Raw genomic sequence first — 17,416 nt, 5'->3', positions numbered from 1 at the left:
ATTCGAGCCGTGAGTCTGGCAGACTGGGGGGCATTTAGACCTCTCCCTACCGCTGAGTGTAACAATTCTGTTGTTAAAACAGTCGTGCCAGAGCGAGGTTTAGAGACTAACCAGCAATTTATTCACCAGATGGTTACTCTCTTTTTTTTGTATATGTTATAGGATGTTATGCACAATTTTTTAAGCTATGCTCTGGGAAATTCAAGGGACCCCTTGTGCCTCAAACACTGGATTTAAGAGTTGCCAAAGGGATTTTGCTGTACCTAAATCAGTTTTCATGGGGGCTTCATTTCAGTTACCTGAGCTGTAGGAAATGACAAGCAGCCTGCTTCTGGGTCACACCCCTTTATGGTCTCTGAATCCATGAACCCCAAAGCATTTGGATATAATTTTGGCATGTTTCTATGTAACACATAGATAAATCACTGCTGGTCCAGTAGCTCTTTTCTCAGTGGAAGTGGTATTGTGGTAAAGCTGTTTAAACTTGCTGGTGGATTCTACAGCTTGCCCTTCGGTTGAACAGGTACCATTTACTTGTGCAAATGTTGGATGTTGATTTTTAACAGGATTTCATGACACAGATAATTTTGTTTCGTTAATGAGTAAAACTCGAAGCAGGCAATTTTGTTGTGAGCTGTACAGAAAATCTCTTGTGCTGGAAGACATAATATATACATTGATTCAAAATGGCTGAGTTCTTAGAACAATTCAACATTGTGGAGAAACGATTTGCTGCTATTTATCTATCAGAATGAAAATGTCCATGTCAGTCCTTTGGAAAAATGTTTCTTGAATAATAGCCAATTTCTTCTTCCTGAATTAGCATTTTGTATATTCCCATTAGCTATTTTTAGTGAACTATGTATACATATATGTTTAAATTCCTATATATTTTACATTGCGTTTGCTCAGCTTAAGATATATAACTTAACTGATTAGACTTGTAATCAAGAAGAGAAATGGCATGTAGTGATGTATAGGCTCTTGAGAGAATTGGCCTATAACTCTCAGGATTATTGGCAAAAAAAAACACCCCCCAAAAAAAAACCCTCTTCCCAAATGGGATGTGGATTCTGTGGCAGTTGAAATGTGTATTATTAAACTCCTTAAGCAAACCAGAATGGCTCCCAGTGGAGAGCAAAGACATTCTAAGTATAGCCAAGACTAAATTCTCAGGTCTGGGTTTTCTCTGCTCAATTCCCACTTGATTATCTCCTGTAATATTTAAACTTCATGCCATGCCATAATTATTTAATAAAAAGTAAATATAAAGTGTATCTCAGTAGGGAATATGACCTTTTACCTTCATGTTGTTATACCAAAGACAGTCACAGATAAACAGAATCTGGATCAGTAAAATAGTCTGTCTCGCTTGAGAGTGTCATTCTTCTGGTGTCCGAGACGGTTATCGTGTAAGGTGCTGAGTATATTTTGGAAAATTCAAGAAATGCCATCAATGTCTCTTGGAACCAGGTGTTTTCAGCTGTGCTGATGTCACAAGTTTTTTATTTTTGATTTTTTTTTTTTTTCCAAAAGAACCATAAATGTAACAAGAGGATAGAGGACAGTAGCACTGAATGAGGACAGCGCTAACGGACTTACGTGTGTTACTTATTAAATGTGTCACGGAATTCTTAGCAGGATTCACAGCATGTGATTGCATGAACGTGTTATCTGAGTTATAATGCTCGTTCTGAAGGATAAAGAAATTCTAAAAACCTGTAACTGTGTTAGTAAACACTAGTAATCCTGATGTATTAGAGGCAGTCAAAGCCCATGAGCATGCAGAATGCTGAGGAACTGACTTGGGGTTTCTGTATTAGTCTGAATTAGTGTTTAGTTTTGAATAATCAGAAATCAGTTTATTATGGCCACGATTTCATAGTAGAGAGTATTAAAGCGTCTGAAGTTCTTTGAAATCCTCAGCCATGCCAGTAGGGCTCGACGAGCTGTTACTAACTGAGGATCTGGGTCAAAATATCTTGGTTTTATCCACTGGAGATTAACATCATTGCAGTGAAGTGGCTGTGTGTGCATAATAGCCACACACAATTGAAGAAGTTAATGTGTCTAATGAATAGCTGTGCCCTACTTTGTGATGGCAAAATATCGGGGCGGGGGGTGTGTGTGTGTGTGTAATGTGTTTATTCGATGAGCAAATACGGGACTTTTGATTTCTGGCTGTGTAGTGAACACAGTGGAAGACCTGTTTAATTTGCATTTGTGCCATAACTCGCTGTATTACTGTCACAGCCATTTTGTCCAGGGTAAATACATCCATCCAGAAAGGAGTATTTTGTGACAACGCTTCCCTGCTGTATCTTTCACATTATTCACTCAGCCTTTGATAGATGGTGAGAAGTCAGCATGGGAAACTGGAGCCGTTTTAAGGGCCGAAGTTGTGCTTTTGTTCCCTTATTGAGTAAGCCAAACTCACTAGCGTAACTCTTTGGAACACTTTCAGTTAGAGGTTTTGTAAGTAGCATGCATCATTCACATAAATTTTGTCATTTCCTTCAACGTATCTGCCTCTGAATGCGTTTTCCGAAATGCTGGCCGAAAATGAGCACGTGCTTTCAGCAGAACAGGCAGGCACAGGGGGTGTGCACACACGTCTAGACACATGAATGCACAGAATTCCTTCAAGGCTTGGCTGTAAGCACAACGATATCACCAGTTCTGTGTTTAACAAATTACAGACACGGCGAGGGATTGTCCAGGAGCACCATGCAGTTCATTAAACGCAACGGCAGAAACATCTGTACAAGTGGATGGCTGGAGTTGGGGCACTGGGAGCCAGGGGCCCTGGTCTGTGTAACCCAGTCCAACATGAACAGCTTGTCCCAGTTGTCTTAGCGGTAGACTGTTACCTTTGAAAAGAGATCAGGATCCTCAAGGAGAAGTTCTTGTAAAGCTTAGCTTACTGTTCAGCCTGCCTTACACCCAGTGAGCAGGCAATGGCAATGGGCACCTTCTAGGAGCCCAGGCAAGGAAAGGTTTTCTGCGGCGAAGCTGTGAAATCCATCTTTCTTAGGTAATGCAAGTTAAAAGGCATATGAAGAGGTACATAACATGGTGGGTTTCTTTTTCCTGTTTCCCTTTCAGCTTTAAATGAACCTACCATAGATTATGGTTTCCAAAGACTGCAGAAGGTCATCCCAAGACATCCTGGTGACCCTGAAAGACTAGCTAAGGTAAAATATTTTTAAGCATTTCAGCGAGCCCATGAAATATATTCTTTCACTTCTAACTCACAAAACAGACAAAAATTGTATCTTAAATGACAATTACATCTGAACAGACGTTCGCCAATTAGTTGTAGGTCCTAACAAGACTGTGGTCATAGAGAACCCACGCCTACCAGTAATTCTCATTTATTAGAGCTCAAACACTGTCTGTGAACTTTTGCTGCTAAGATTGAGTCCAGTGCAGATATCTTCCTCGTTCATATTCATGGTCCTTTGCATTTATCCATATTGGCAAATCTCTGACCCTAAACGATAGATATAAGGAATTTGTTGCAGAGGTCCAATCAGCAACTGCAGCGTGCATGTGTTGAACCAGCTCAGGATTTTACGGACGTGTAATCCTGCACGCTGTGTTGATGCAGCACCTCGAGTGGCGTTAATGACTATATTCCTACATTTTAGTGCAGCACTAAAAGCACTGTTACCATCGTTGTGTGAGGAGACTGTTGTATTCAGGTAGTACACTGTGTAATTTTTTTCCCTACAGCCAGAGGTAGTGTGATACCTATTAGCTAAAGTGTTTTGTTTGGTTGATTACCAAAAATGAACGGGGAGATTAATCAGATTTTAATTTGTCTCTATGCAAAAGAATATATTGAAATTCAGTAGGGAGGAGAGTTCCTCTTTAAACTGGGTATATCTGGAAATTGTCTCCACTTTGGAAGCTGGTGAGCTGGAAGCAGCTTCAGGACTGTGGAGAGCGCCCGGAGAAGGATGGAGCACTGGGCACGCTGATGCTGGGATGGTTCCATTGCACACATCAACGCTTTCAGAGCGACTGATGATTTTGGATGTCTGGTCTGAGATACTGTGAGGGGGGTCACTTTTTCAGCTGAGTGGCAAATAACAGCTTTTTAAGGGACCTAGTTTTCAGAATGACCACGCACAAACACTAGTCGCTTCAGAAAATGGTTTTATTTGCACCAAAATCCTTTTCTGTTAAAAACATCAATTTTCTGCATCTGCTCATCCTCCAGGAAATGCTGTTGAAACGAGCTGCTGACCTCGTTGAAGCGCTGTATGGGACGCCACATAACAACCAGGTGAGAAGGGCTGCTCTCAGCAGGGGGTGGTGCACTGCCAGGTTTAGTAATAAACACCAGCAAACGTCTCCACGTGTGTTTCTGACCTCGTCCCTGTCATTCTGCAGGACATCATTCTGAAACGAGCTGCAGACATTGCAGAAGCTCTCTACAGCGTGCCGAGGAATCCCGCGCAGATCCCTGCCCTGTCCAGCTCTCCTGCTCACAGCAGTATGATGGGAATTAACTCCTACGGCAGCCAGTTAGGAGTCAGCATTTCGGAGTCAACCCAGGGGAACAACCAAGGTGAGCAAGGGGGATAGTGTTAGCGTGAGCAACGAAGAACCGAGTCCCAGTTGCTTTCATGGTAGGTTCTCCACTTCTCTACCTGCTCATGAGCAGTAAGGTGGCTTTAAACTGTCCGCCTTGGAAACGGACGCGGTGCTGCCGTTGTGGAGGACACGATGTCTGCAGAGGTTCCAGTCAGCAGATGAGCTATGCCTGAAAGAACTGAGTATTTTTTGATACCAACTTAACCCTGAATTCTCTTCCTGCTCCCCTCAATACCATTTTTTTTTTATATCTCTATTTTCATAAAAGACAAGGACAACAACTGAAAAAAACTCCTCACAGTTAAAGAGGTGGGGAATTTTCTTTTTTTTCCCCAAGGTTGCTTCTTTATTGTTAATTTTACCAACTTGCATATGTTGTAGGTATTACATTTACTGCAGACAGACATATTGCTGCTAGGAAAACATGCCATAAAATGACATATTATGGTAATACATCATGGGAGCAATATCAACTTTGGGCATTTTTTGACTCTCGAATATTTTGATTTTTAGAACTTTAGTAACATACCGTGTGTGGTTGACTGCATGAGTAGCTGTGTCTGTTTAACACTCTGGGGCAGTAAAACCATGTCATATGAAGTTAATATTACATATGCCACGTCAAAAGTCATGTAGCTAATCTTGCTAGTTCTTCTAATAAGGTCTTACCAGCCCTGAATTAGAACTTCATCATAAATGGGCAGCAATAACTTGATATCTAAATGATAACCACTTTTAAAGTAGCTGTTGGATCACATCTTTCTAATGAAAGCTTTCTGTGGAAAAAACCTTCTGCAGCTCTAATAATAGCCTTGTACTTTAATGCTGATAGCTATAGTGTTGGAGAGAAAAAAGAGGCTAGATTTTGGTTCTCAAATATTTGTGAATTTTCTTTTAAGACAAAAAACGATTTTTACTTATCCAGTTTATTCTTTCCCCCAAGTAGAGTATCTTTAAAGTCAAGCTGCTAACTGTATAGGGGTTATAATTTCCCCTTAGTAATGTTAAACATTGCTTTATTTGTAATTCATCAATAATTTGAAAAGTATAACCTATCCTGAAAATCATAGAAAATACCACATATAAATTCAACTTCAGAAAAACGTGTTTTTTCCAGATCTTAGAACAAACTTCAACTTTTAACAAATCAAATCTGATTAGAAAAATATACATCGGTTCACTTCAAAAAGTTAGTTTCCCACATTGCTTTAAAATGTAATATTGCTTAACTTGAAAACATGTGCTGTGTAAATCCACACTGGATTTAATGGTACTTGCTTAAATGTGTTCATTAATCTGGCTTTAAATAAGTAACTTATTTAATCAAGGAATATGCAGGAGAAACTTCTGAGCCAAATCCACGTGCTTTGAAATGTGTTCCCTTTTTTTTAGGCTACATTCGTAACACAAGCAGCATCTCGCCGCGAGGTTACTCGTCCAGTTCCACACCACAGCAGTCCAGTTACAGCACTTCCAGCAACAGCATGAACGGCTACAGCAACGTCCCCATGTCCAACCTGGGCGTTCCCGGCTCGCCCGGATTCATTAACGGCTCTCCAACGGGATCCCCCTACGGATGTATGTGCTTTGCTGCTTTTATATTTGATCTTGCTCCCACTTAAGTTCATTTACCACATCAGAAAATGCAGCAAGTGATGTCTTCCAAGAGAAGTCCTCAAGACTTAGTGAGGATTTTTGTAAAAGGTCCTGATTTGTGTTGTATTTTTTAGTATGAACTAGAAAACATTCCCATTTTTCAAGAAGAATAGAGGAATACTGAATCCCACTAGCGTTTCCTTCACTTTTTATCCTTATACAGATTCCTACGTGGCAAAGGCCCCAGCGAGAAATGAAGTAAATGCAACTTTAGATGATGAAGCAAGTAGCCATCACTTTCAGCACAGAGACTACTCCAAATCCTATTTAAAAGCCACTCTAAAATAATCTGCATGTGTATGAACTGTGTTAACAATAACTAAGAGCTGAATTGTGGATTAATTTCCTGTGAAACCAGAAATGTAACAACGCTGGAATGAAGTTCTGGAAGTTACGTTTCTAGTTACTAGTTTTACCATGAGCAAGTCGCTCTTCCTTTCATGCCTTGATTTCCATCTGGCAAGAGTGTGTGTGTAAAATATCTATCTATCTATCTGTCTATCTGCCTACCTACCTTTCTCTATAAAAGAATGAACAGTTAAATAGCTATTTACTTAATGATTTAATATTTAATTATTTCTTTAATAGTTCTTTAAAAAAAGATGCCAGTTTAGATTCATATCTAAGCAACAGCTTAAAACATCTCCCCTCCACTCCAACCAAGGAAATGTTCATTTTTAAAAAGCTGGGGCTGTCAGAAGCACAGACTGTAAATGGACAGGCTGTTACTGCACTGTTCGTATTGACTCTCTCTCTCCCTCGCTGACTCACCATTTTCTGATATCCTCATCCTTCATTTTAAAAGAATGAAGCACTCTCTTTCCTGAACTATGGAATATAACTACCTCTCTACTTCAGACTGATTGTAAACAGCCAAGTCAACGTGAGAATGAGACCTTCTTTAAGCAGTAAAACGAGTCCTCAGAAGTTGTAGACACTTAAACTGTTTTAACAAATGTCTATAATCCCGATTCTGATGAGAATTCACTTTTTTCTTTTGCAGTAATGTCTTCAAGTCCAACAGTTGGCTCCTCCAGCACTTCTTCCATCCTTCCATTCTCCTCTTCCGTCTTTCCTGCTGTCAAACAGAAGAGTGCCTTTGCTCCTGTCATCAGACCCCAAGGGTCTCCTTCTCCCGCCTGCTCCAGTGGCAATGGAAATGGGTTTAGAGGTAAGAGATGTACAATAATATTCAGCCTGAATGTTTAAAGCACACTGTGTTAGTCTGGGTGAATCCAGTAATCATCTGAATACCATTACACTGGTAATACAGGACTCAGTAGTGACAATCTGACCCAATCCCCCTGGATTAAAGCAGTGCTCCAAGCAGTGGCTATTTGGTTTTAAAACAACAGGGGACACACTCTCATTTATACCAAGAAGGATTTGCCCCACGCTGCCTTTCAGTGCCGGCTCCTTTGTGAGGAATGACTTCTGCTTAGGCTTCGGGGCCGTGCAAAGCAAACGTCTGCCCTGCAGAGTGCATCCCCGGCCCTGCACACAACAGCCCGTGTTTGAAACCTGCTGCAAGGTTTAGGCTCATGCCAGGAATTGAGCCCCATAGCACATTTACAGCCTTTTTAAAGGGGATCTGCAAAACAAATGTGAGTGTTAAGATAAGAATGGAAACCTGCACTGAATTCTTTCTCTTAACAGGCTGGGGGGGGCACGCGGCACATAAATACGCTCCAAGTCTCCATAAAAAAAGCCTTTACAGGGCCTGAGAAGTCATCTGGCTCCTTCAGACTTCGCTAGAGATACCCTGGCAAACACAGCTCTGGGGATTCAGCCGTGCCAAGAGCCAGTGGTGATTCTGAAACGAGCCCTACAAACCACACCTGTTGGTCTGGGTCCTTATAAATCCTTAGCTGTGCCACAGGGACTCGCAGAACCTGCGCTTATTTTATACAATAAGGAAATTCTAAGTGTGTTGAACAAAAACAATTACATTTTTAAAAGCTAAGTTAACAGAATTCTGCTGTATATCTGAAACAGCTTCTTCCCCTGCCCCAATTATATGAAACTTTGTGCTTCTCTAAGATCATCTTTTCCCTGTTAATGAAAGGCATTGGTCTACCCATGTACACGCACAGGTATCGTGTTGACAGGGAATATAATTTCTTTTCCACTCTCTAAAGAAGATGAAGGATTTGAAGCAGTTTTTTAAATTTGTAGGTATAGAAAGTTTTGTTGGCCCAAAAGTTGTAGCTATTTATCTAAACTAGAAATGGGTTTATCTTTGGTAATGTTTTGTATGATCACAGTGTCTAAAGACTGATGATCACTACCTGAGGTCTGCAGTTAACTTTTTTCCTTTTTTTTTTGTTTTTTTTTTGTGGCAGGGGGAAGGTATATTCTTTATATCAGCTAATGAAAGGATATATTGATTTCACTGCATTCTTATAAAAAATGAGAGGGTTTAGCCGTTGTCAGGAACTGTTCCAAGTTAATGTAATTTTAAACTGATTTAGTTAAACATTTAACTAGGAAGGCCTATCAACTTGAGAACAGTTTGCTTGTTTAGCTTAAGCCAGTTGGACAGTGCTAATCTAAAAGACAGATCAGTGTGTTCAGAATAGATTGAAGTCTGCTTCAAAGTTAAACTTAGACCTAACTGCTGTGTTGAGAAGGCCCAGTTGTTAAGAGGTTACCTGAGGCAGTGCTAACGACAAATCTGTTCAGTGAGAAAATAGACTGTTGCTGGGAGACAGAAAAAGGACAGATTAAAAAACACTGACTTTTAAAAAAAGGCTCTTAAAAGTTAATACTTTTTCTTAACCTACCGTGTCTGTCCTGTCTGCTCAAGACTCTGCTTAGCAAGAGTTTATCTTTTTTTAACCCTTCTGTAAACACGTAAAGGACTAGAGACCAGTTGATGCCGTTTAGTGTACAACATATTTTATCCAAGCTATAAATTAGTAATCAATAAGATATTCTAAAAATGAAACCTTAATATTAAGTATAACATAAAATCTGAAAGCTAAAATCCCCAGTCTTCGCATGCATTTTTACTGACAACAGTCCACTCTTGAGGTGTTCAGGATTAATCTGTGAGTTAAGGTTATGATTATTTACGGAAATAGCTTATGCATGGAGAGGTGGAGAGTCCTGGGCATGGATAAGCCAATACAAAAGTTATTAACTGTTATTATCCCTTCCTTTGTGGGAGATCATAGAATCATAGACTGGTTTGGGTTGGAAGGGATCTTCAAGATCATTTAGTTCCAACCTCCTGCCATGGGCAGGGACACCTTCCACTACACCAGGTTGCTCAAAGCCTCATCTAACCTGACCTTGAACACTCGCAGGGGTGGAAGATGTCCTTGTACATCAACACCCTGATACATCAACACAGTAATATGCTACTATTGTTATTTAAGTAAGTTTCCAGAAGAGTCAGTACCTAGTACAACGGCACTAGTCAGTCTGCAACAACAAGCAACAACAGATGTGACTCACAGCAAAGGTCACAGTGGCTTCACAGAGTCAAGCACGCCTGCCCAAGGTTTGTCATGCCAGGTCTTTTAACTATTTCAGCCATAGATGCAAATTCTTCTTCCTGACTGAAATATTTAAATTGATGCAAGCTGGGGAGCACATGCTTTGGAAAGGCTCCAGGTACATGCAGCCTGATATCCAAATTAACGTTCCCACAGTGTTGACAGACAGATGTGGCCAGAAAGTCAACAGGAGGGTCCCAAAGAGGCTTCTTGAATGGACTTACCGTGCTGCAGCAATGGGAGATGATTAATCTCCCCTGCTACGCCATCGCCCTGAACTGTAAACTAAGAATAGATGTGCTGGTCATGTAATTTATTTATTTATCAAACTTTGGCATCAGTAAATACTGATGGAGACAGAACAGCAAAAGCACAGAGCAAGCAGTAAGTATATGCAGGCTCCTTCCCAAAGCACACCAGGCAAGCGTTTTGACACTACCTCTCAATTTCCCCACCCATAATATGGGGAAAACATCTCCCCAGTGGGGATTTTTTGAGCTTTAATGTAATGTTTGCAGTGTACTTTGGCTACATCTTTTGTTCAAAGCCAAAAATTTCCTGGTGATACAGTCTCCATCCTACTCACTGCATCCTGGTGCGATGAGAATATTAGAAATACTGCCAGCACCTCAGGGCATGCTACTCTACTTACAAGCAGCAATGAAAATCTGGAATATAGCTTCCATGTATGTTAACCACAGCAGTGTTTAAGTCTGGATTAGACAGGAGGAGCTGTACAAGCTTCATCCTCAGATTAGCATTCCCATTATTCCATGCAGTTTACAGTACCGCTGGAATATTTCTTTTTTGAAAATGTATTTTGGGAGGAAAGGCTTAGTGATGCTTAAAAGCTGCTGGAGACAGTAGGACAGCTGGTAGAAAATAACTCCAAAGTATTAGCTAAGCATGAAACTTGGGTATCTACGTTCAGCTTTGGGCTGCACAACACGGCTGAGACGTGGAACACCCTCGGATAACCCCTGTGCCATGTGTTCCTGCTTACCTCTTTCACCTGCCATCTGCTATACATTCTTACAGTGTAACAGGACATGAGAGGTAGAGAACAAGCAGCAGTCCATACTGGACACCACTCACTTCTATATGCTCTCCAAATTGAGAGCAGGTGATCCTGATCAGAACAGTCGTGTGCTCCGTTCATGTCATGTGTCAAGGCCGTTTAAAAAAGGCCCTGGGAAGATGCAATGTGACGTGACGCAACACGGCATGATGAGTACGCAAATGCCTCATCAGCTCATCTCAGAGGGAAGGCAGCTGATGGGAAAAGCAAGCAAATTGGAAACTGCTGGAACAGCATGGGCCGCTGACTGCCCAGATTACCTTTGGCCAGCTCAGCACATCTCAACATAAAAATGCAAGCTCAGTTACAAGGACTAGCAGGCAAGCCCCAGAAGGTCAGATGTTCCATCAACCATCAGGATCCTAGCCAACCCGAAAGGTAGCGAAGTCTGATACCCTTAGGAACAGCCTCAGTTTAGTAAAGGGGACACCTGCACTGTTCCCTAAAGACATACAGGTATTGGAGTTGAAGACCCTAATTATTAATATCTTGTCTTGACCAAGTTGGGAGTGTCAACAACACTGGGGCTTCCAGTCCCCTGGCATTTGAAGGCTGTGCAAGCAGGTGAAGAGGGAAGCAGTTGCTCTGAAACGTTTAAAGGGTGGGATTGAGATGAAACAGCAGGTTCACATTTACAAAGCAGTGGTTCCTGACTGCTCCCAGGCCAGCGCCTGACCGCTTGGCAAAGCCCACCTCCAGTGAACGCTTAGGACACAGCATTTTGGAATAACTCTTAACAAGGATTCGAAGCAGGTAAAAAGAACTGGGCCAATTCCACGCTAGGAATGGTCAGCAAAATGCTTCTGCCTGAATCAGAGCGATTCCAGAGCCCAGACAGTGATTTGAGTATGCCAAAGGCTGCAAATGACACATATGTGATGTCAGTATGTATGAAAAATATGTATCTGTCATCTGATTAAATTTGATATATTGGAAGGATCGAGTACGTTTTTCTCCCAGTTTATTGGCAGAGATGTAAGCAGCACAGACTGCTTCAAAATAAAGAAAACCTTAAGACATATTTAAAACTTCTTGCTAACACTTAACTAAACAAAAATATCTCCTGTTACTATTAATTACTTATCTTTCATATGATGGGATGTTAATTTTAGTAGCTCATCACATGTCACAGACTTATTTGGGCTAGACAAGAGCTCCATTTTTAACGGGAGAAACCAAAAATCTGCCTTTTCTAATGGAAGAAAATATTCAAGACAGTGAAATGTCACACACGAAAAAGGATACTGGGTCAGGGTCAGTACTGGTTTCTCCTTGAAAAAACTTTATTCCTCCAGATAAAAACTTGGCCACTTTCTAATGAAGAATATGTAACTGTAGAGTGGCTGTACATTCCAGTGCTCTTTAACAGTTAAACTAACACGTGTATCGTTTTGCAAACACATATTTTGATTTTAAGGGTGTTCCTAATTAACTTGAACTAAATCAAAACAGTTGTTCAGGCAGCCCTTTGTGAACACACGGCTTAGCACCACGGTGAGACCGTAACTACATCAATGTGACTCGAGAGGTGAGGCCAAGAGCTCCATCTCTTACCTGTCCAAGGTTTTGTTTAGATTATTTTAAAAATGTGTTACATAAAATGTGGTTTAACCTACTAAAAAGAGACAAAATCACTGCTTATTGATAAATATCTTACCTGTCAGTAGTTAGACGATCAGGAAAGTTAATTTCCTATGGAGGAAAAAAGAAAAATAAATTCTTTAGGGAAAAACTTGAAGTTTTTGGCTACTTTTTAGTGTCTTAGTTGGAACCAGCCTTCACAGGTCTTTCACAGAAGCTGTAATTTCGTTCACTTACATTCCTAGCATAAAGGGTGATGGTGCTCTTCATCCAAGCCACTGGTGTTTTCTGCTGAATGAGAGTCAGCTCTGTTTTCCTCACCAAATCCTTTATTTTCTCTATCATTAGTTACATAATAACAAATGATAGCTAATAAATGGGTGTGTTGCTTTACAAATGTCCCTGTGGTCTTAATATTGAAAGTAAACCTGCACATTTTCTAGTGGTAGCCATGCTGGGAATCGTGTCGATCAGGGGAAGCCTGCAGGTATAAATTGCACCTTTGTTAGACCAAATCACACAGAAGCTACCTCTGCCACCAGCAGCTTGGTGGCTTGTCATGTGCAAACCTACCTTTGTACGCAGGAGAGCTCAGGCACGGAGATGTTTCTGGCATTGCAGGGTAGGAACGTTCATTTCTGGTGCTCAGACCAGCACCCCTGGAGCACTTGGTTGCCTCTTCAAAGAGCTGTAGAACCCTAAAATCGGAGTATGCTGGAAACTTCGTGGCAAAAGAGGAAAAGCAAACGAGGGAACGAGATGTTTCACATGACAGGGATTGGAAGTGCTCAACACCCATCTTCTCTAGAGAGCACAGCTTTTAAAACAGGTCGTAATTTAGACACCACCGAAGCACCTGTGGTACCTGAGGAGCTCCCTGAGTGTGTGCACACACGTGTCCGTGCGTTCACTGATACAGCACTAAGCCCCTTCCCAGTTCTCACCAAATGGCAGAGTTCTTTTCCACTACAAAGCCAGGCAGCGTTTTCAGGGCCACTTGTATACACCAGGCTTATGATCATTATTAATTACACCCATTAAAGGTGCCTATCACCGTAGCATCTGGGTCCTATCCATGTTTGATTATTTATTTATTAAAAAAAAACCCTCCAACCTTGTGACAATTTTAATCAAGTGTTTCAGTTGATAATTGCAAGCTGTCAAGGTTAATACAATAAGGCTCATCTCTAATTCTTTTTCCATTTCCCTCCAAGAAAAAAAAAAGACCCTCTGGGATAATGACTGTGGTTTCTATATTCCCAACTCATCAGGGAGTGTCCTGCATTGAACCACCTTTATTGAAAAGTTACATCGATTCAATATATAGTAATACAGGCAAAAATAATTACAGCTTTGCTAGCAGTGTAAGACCTTAATCCAAACCTCACAAACATTCAATAAAAAGCGATACAGGCTGGGAATAGGCTTTTGACAGGGCAGCCCCAAAGGGGAGCGGAGGTGGGGTGGAAATGGATGGATGAGGGGATGTAAAAAGAGAGAGAACCACAGAGCAAAGCCGTTAGACGAGCTGTGGAAAACCAGGTGAGAATTCCAGCCAGTACTCCTCAGCCTACTTGTTCTTTGTTGCAGAAGGAGGTGAAGTTGCAACATCAGGATGAAATGCCAGTGAAGCAATTTGCGAAAGGCTTGGTGTGTCCTTTCTGTGTTATGTTACAGTTTTACCTGAACTTATCCACTGGCAGGTTCCATCCTAATGACTTCTGAGGAGCATCTCTGCTCTGGAGCACCTACAACCTGGAATGACAAAACAGACTTGGGCAGGGGGCAGGCAAAAGTAAGGAGAGGAAAGCAGCTCAGGAGGAAAGGAAAGGAGGCAGAAGAAGGATCCCCAGAACCCCAGGGGTGATAACATACCTGATTGCAGATGGCAGTTTTGCTGTTGCCATCACTAGTTTGAGTCCAGGACTGCTGGATAACATCATGTCTTTAACTGTACAGTAGAACTGTACCTTCCTTTAAATTTAATGAACTTTCAAAAATGCTGCTTTTACAAGTTGTCTGAAAATATTTTTGAAGTAACATGGCAGAAATTCAGGCTTGGTCTTTGCTTTGATCTGCTGGAAGAAGTTTTCCTTGATTAAAGAAATGAAAATAACGTTGATAATAATATCAGAAAAAGCATCTATGCCAATATGGCCTATTCCCCGTGGGAACACAGTTTAAACTACATTGACAACAGACCCTGCTTGTCTCAAACTGACCCAACTCTGGCTGTACCAGGGTCTGCTGTCTCTGCATGGACAACCTGAACAGCCACAGACAGGGATGACTCCGGCTGTGCCAGGAGAAAAGGTAACTGCACACAGGAGTGGCCGGGCACTGTGTAAGTGCTGCTCTGATTGCTTCAGGCAAAAGACCTGGCCAGGTTCCCTTAGACAAACAGTTTAAATTCTTTGAGCTAACCTGGATGATTTTGCCTGGAGCAGATCAGGGAGTGCTCCACTGGGATACCTGTGGGATGGCGGTGAGCAGCTGAGGGCACGCGCTTACCTCTGCCACCAGCCCAGCAGAGTCTAGAGGAGGGCATCAATCCAAGACGTAATCAAGTGTTCTTTTCCAGCGGGCAGAAAGGCAGGCATGTGGTGACACACGGGGAGAAGGCTCTCCAGCGTCAGGCTGGGACACTACTGTTGGGATGGGTTTTTTGGTTTGGGGGTGAGGAGAAGGAAAGGAGCAGCCTCCTTAGTGTTACCAGAAAATCTCTTCTTCTAATGCACACACACCGCCCCCGCCCCAAAACAGCCATACCAATAGTTACCTACTTTGGGTTCTGTAAATTGCCAGTTTGAAAAATAATTGCAAATTCTTAAGCAATTAAAAAAAGGAGATATTTGCCTTAGGACTGTTCGGTTTCACTTTCTCTTTCAGCTGTCTGCCAAAATTGGCAGCGACTTCTAGCCCTGGTCAGTTACAAAATATGAAAATATTTATTTTCCTATTGTATTAAATCATAGACCATATCCACAGTTGTTTAAAATCAACACGGCTCCAATAAAAGAGTCATGTTAGCTGAGGATCTTGCCCTAAGCATTTTTTTAAACACTATGAACATAAGGGTGAAATTAATTCTCCGAGGACAAGGCTTTAAACACATGAATAATCCCACAAATTTCAGTGAACATAAATCTTTGCAGGATTAGGACCTTGCACTGCGTTGAGGCCCCTTTGAAAACATGACTCACTCATTTGTTACATAAATACGTATAAACTGAACTTACCCCTCAGAACCTTTGGGAACAGCACCAGTTCCAGGCAGCTTCCAGTGTTGCTGATGTCAGTTATGAAGGATATAGCTGCAATTAAAGGCAGTGAGAGTGACTAATAAATAATTTACATAAGCCCAGTGTTCTGGGAACGTGCCAGGTAAGACTACAGCGATTCAGACATACGGGGCAAACCAAGCGAGAAAGAGAGGCTGGTCCTTGATTTCCACGGAAACTAAATTAGCAAAGCCGAGCGCTGGTCATCGTCCAGTGAATCGGGACGTGTAATCCTCCGGCTGGGTCCCGGAGGCAGCGCACGGGCAAATTCCCATTTGCTTTCCCATCTTTCCTCACTCAAACATAACCTTCTCCGCAAGCAAAGGAGCAGGCTGAGTGGGAAAGGGAAGACTCTGCTTGAGTCTGGTGTTCAGGAACGATTTTGAGTGTTGGACTTGACAAAGCATGAGAAGGCTGAATTTTTGGGGATGGTTCCGAGCAATGTCCATCCCCAAGGACATCTCTCAGGAGATAAGCACCCAAAAATGGGTAGGCGTTTCTGAAAATTCATGTACTGAGACTTGAACTAATCCTCTCTCTCCTTTATCTGTTCAAGAACCACAGTGGGCCTTGGCTTCTGGTGAATTTACCAAAATTTGTGTGAAACAGCCCATTGTCCATTGTCTGTGGTCAGTCTCACCGTGGTGGTTCTCACCAAAGCATAAAAACATTAAAAGAAACCGAATGTCTTTTAATGTAACAGTTTAACCTGCAGAAAAGGCCATTGCTGCAATAAATGACCACACACAGAAGGGTGAAGGGCTCAAATCTATTTTGTTGACAAAAATTTGCCAGAATTTCATCTTTGTCAATTTTCTTTTTCAGCCATGACTGGTCTTGTCGTTCCCCCGATGTAAGGCAGAGGCAGCTTTGCTCCTCTCCCTCTTCCCTTTTTTCCTCTTTTTTTTCATTTTTCTTTTACAGCACAAAACTACTTATTGTGATGGACCACTAAAAAGAAAAAAATAGCACTACAAGCTCTTTTTTGGGGGAAAGCCAGGCCCAGGAAAAAAAAAAAAAAAGGAACATTTTTTATGGATTGGACAAGATAGAAGTCTGCATCTTTTACCTGTTTCATATTTCTGACACAACCACGTCAACTCCTAACACATTGTGACCGAAGAATCAGCCAAGAGCCAGGATGAACAACAGTTGGCAGAACGGAATCAGAAATGCAAAGTCTCTCTGGAAAGACGTGAAACCTTCCTAAGATTTGTAAAATATGAAAAGGAGAAAGAAATTGGCAAAATGATTCAAGCTTGATATTTTGGATACAATTTGTTTTACTTTGTAGGGGAAAAACGTTGAAGTTTCTATTTTCTATGGAGCCTTTCAGATATCGATTTAGTTTATGCAGAAAAAAAAATTCAACAAAACAGGGTACCAGCATGAAAGAATTTCTAGGACAAACTGACATGAATGATGGAACTTTGGTGTATGTGTGTATTTGCTTATAGTTTAACCTCTTTAAAAAATGTAAGATGTTTTACAATTATTTAAATAAACTTGTAACTTATTGTATGTAGAGGTAGAAATTAAACCCTTTTTTGGATTTTTTCCTCCAGTTGTACAATGAAGAAAAATGATGCAAAAATGTAGTGATAAGTTTGAGATATATTATTACTGCTGCAATTACTCCTCACTTCTTCCCTCTTACTGAATTCATGTGCAAGGATGTATAGGATTCTTTCTGATTAACAAAATCATCAGAAACTTTT

The 17,416-nt window shown here is 41.3% G+C and overlaps 1 protein-coding gene across 8 annotated transcripts in view; it reads left to right on the top strand.

Moving 5' to 3' along the window:
• EBF2 (EBF transcription factor 2) overlaps nt 1-16,555 on the top strand; it is a 139,915-nt gene extending 123,360 nt beyond the window's left edge. For 5 of the 8 annotated variants that reach the window (XM_086628195.1, XM_086628194.1, XM_086628191.1 and 2 more), the window contains 6 exons: nt 3,106-3,194; nt 4,226-4,291; nt 4,399-4,576; nt 5,995-6,180; nt 7,262-7,429; nt 16,524-16,555. In XM_086628195.1, the coding sequence (XP_086484321.1) occupies nt 3,106-3,194; nt 4,226-4,291; nt 4,399-4,576; nt 5,995-6,180; nt 7,262-7,429; nt 16,524-16,555 (719 nt within the window). Of the gene's footprint in view, nt 1-3,105; nt 3,195-4,225; nt 4,292-4,398; nt 4,577-5,994; nt 6,181-7,167; nt 7,176-7,261; nt 7,430-16,523 lie in introns of all 8 variants that reach the window. The other 3 variants (XM_086628199.1, XM_086628197.1, XM_086628196.1) reach the window with 2 other exon arrangements.
• The last annotated feature ends 861 nt before the right edge of the window (nt 16,556-17,416 follow it).

The sequence above is a fragment of the Tauraco erythrolophus genome, chromosome 29, assembly GCF_009769465.1.
Source record: "Tauraco erythrolophus isolate bTauEry1 chromosome 29, bTauEry1.pri, whole genome shotgun sequence".
NCBI classification, from domain to species: domain Eukaryota; kingdom Metazoa; phylum Chordata; class Aves; order Musophagiformes; family Musophagidae; genus Tauraco; species Tauraco erythrolophus.
Note: the sequence above shows the minus strand (reverse complement) of the source record. Positions and strands in the feature narration are given on the sequence as shown.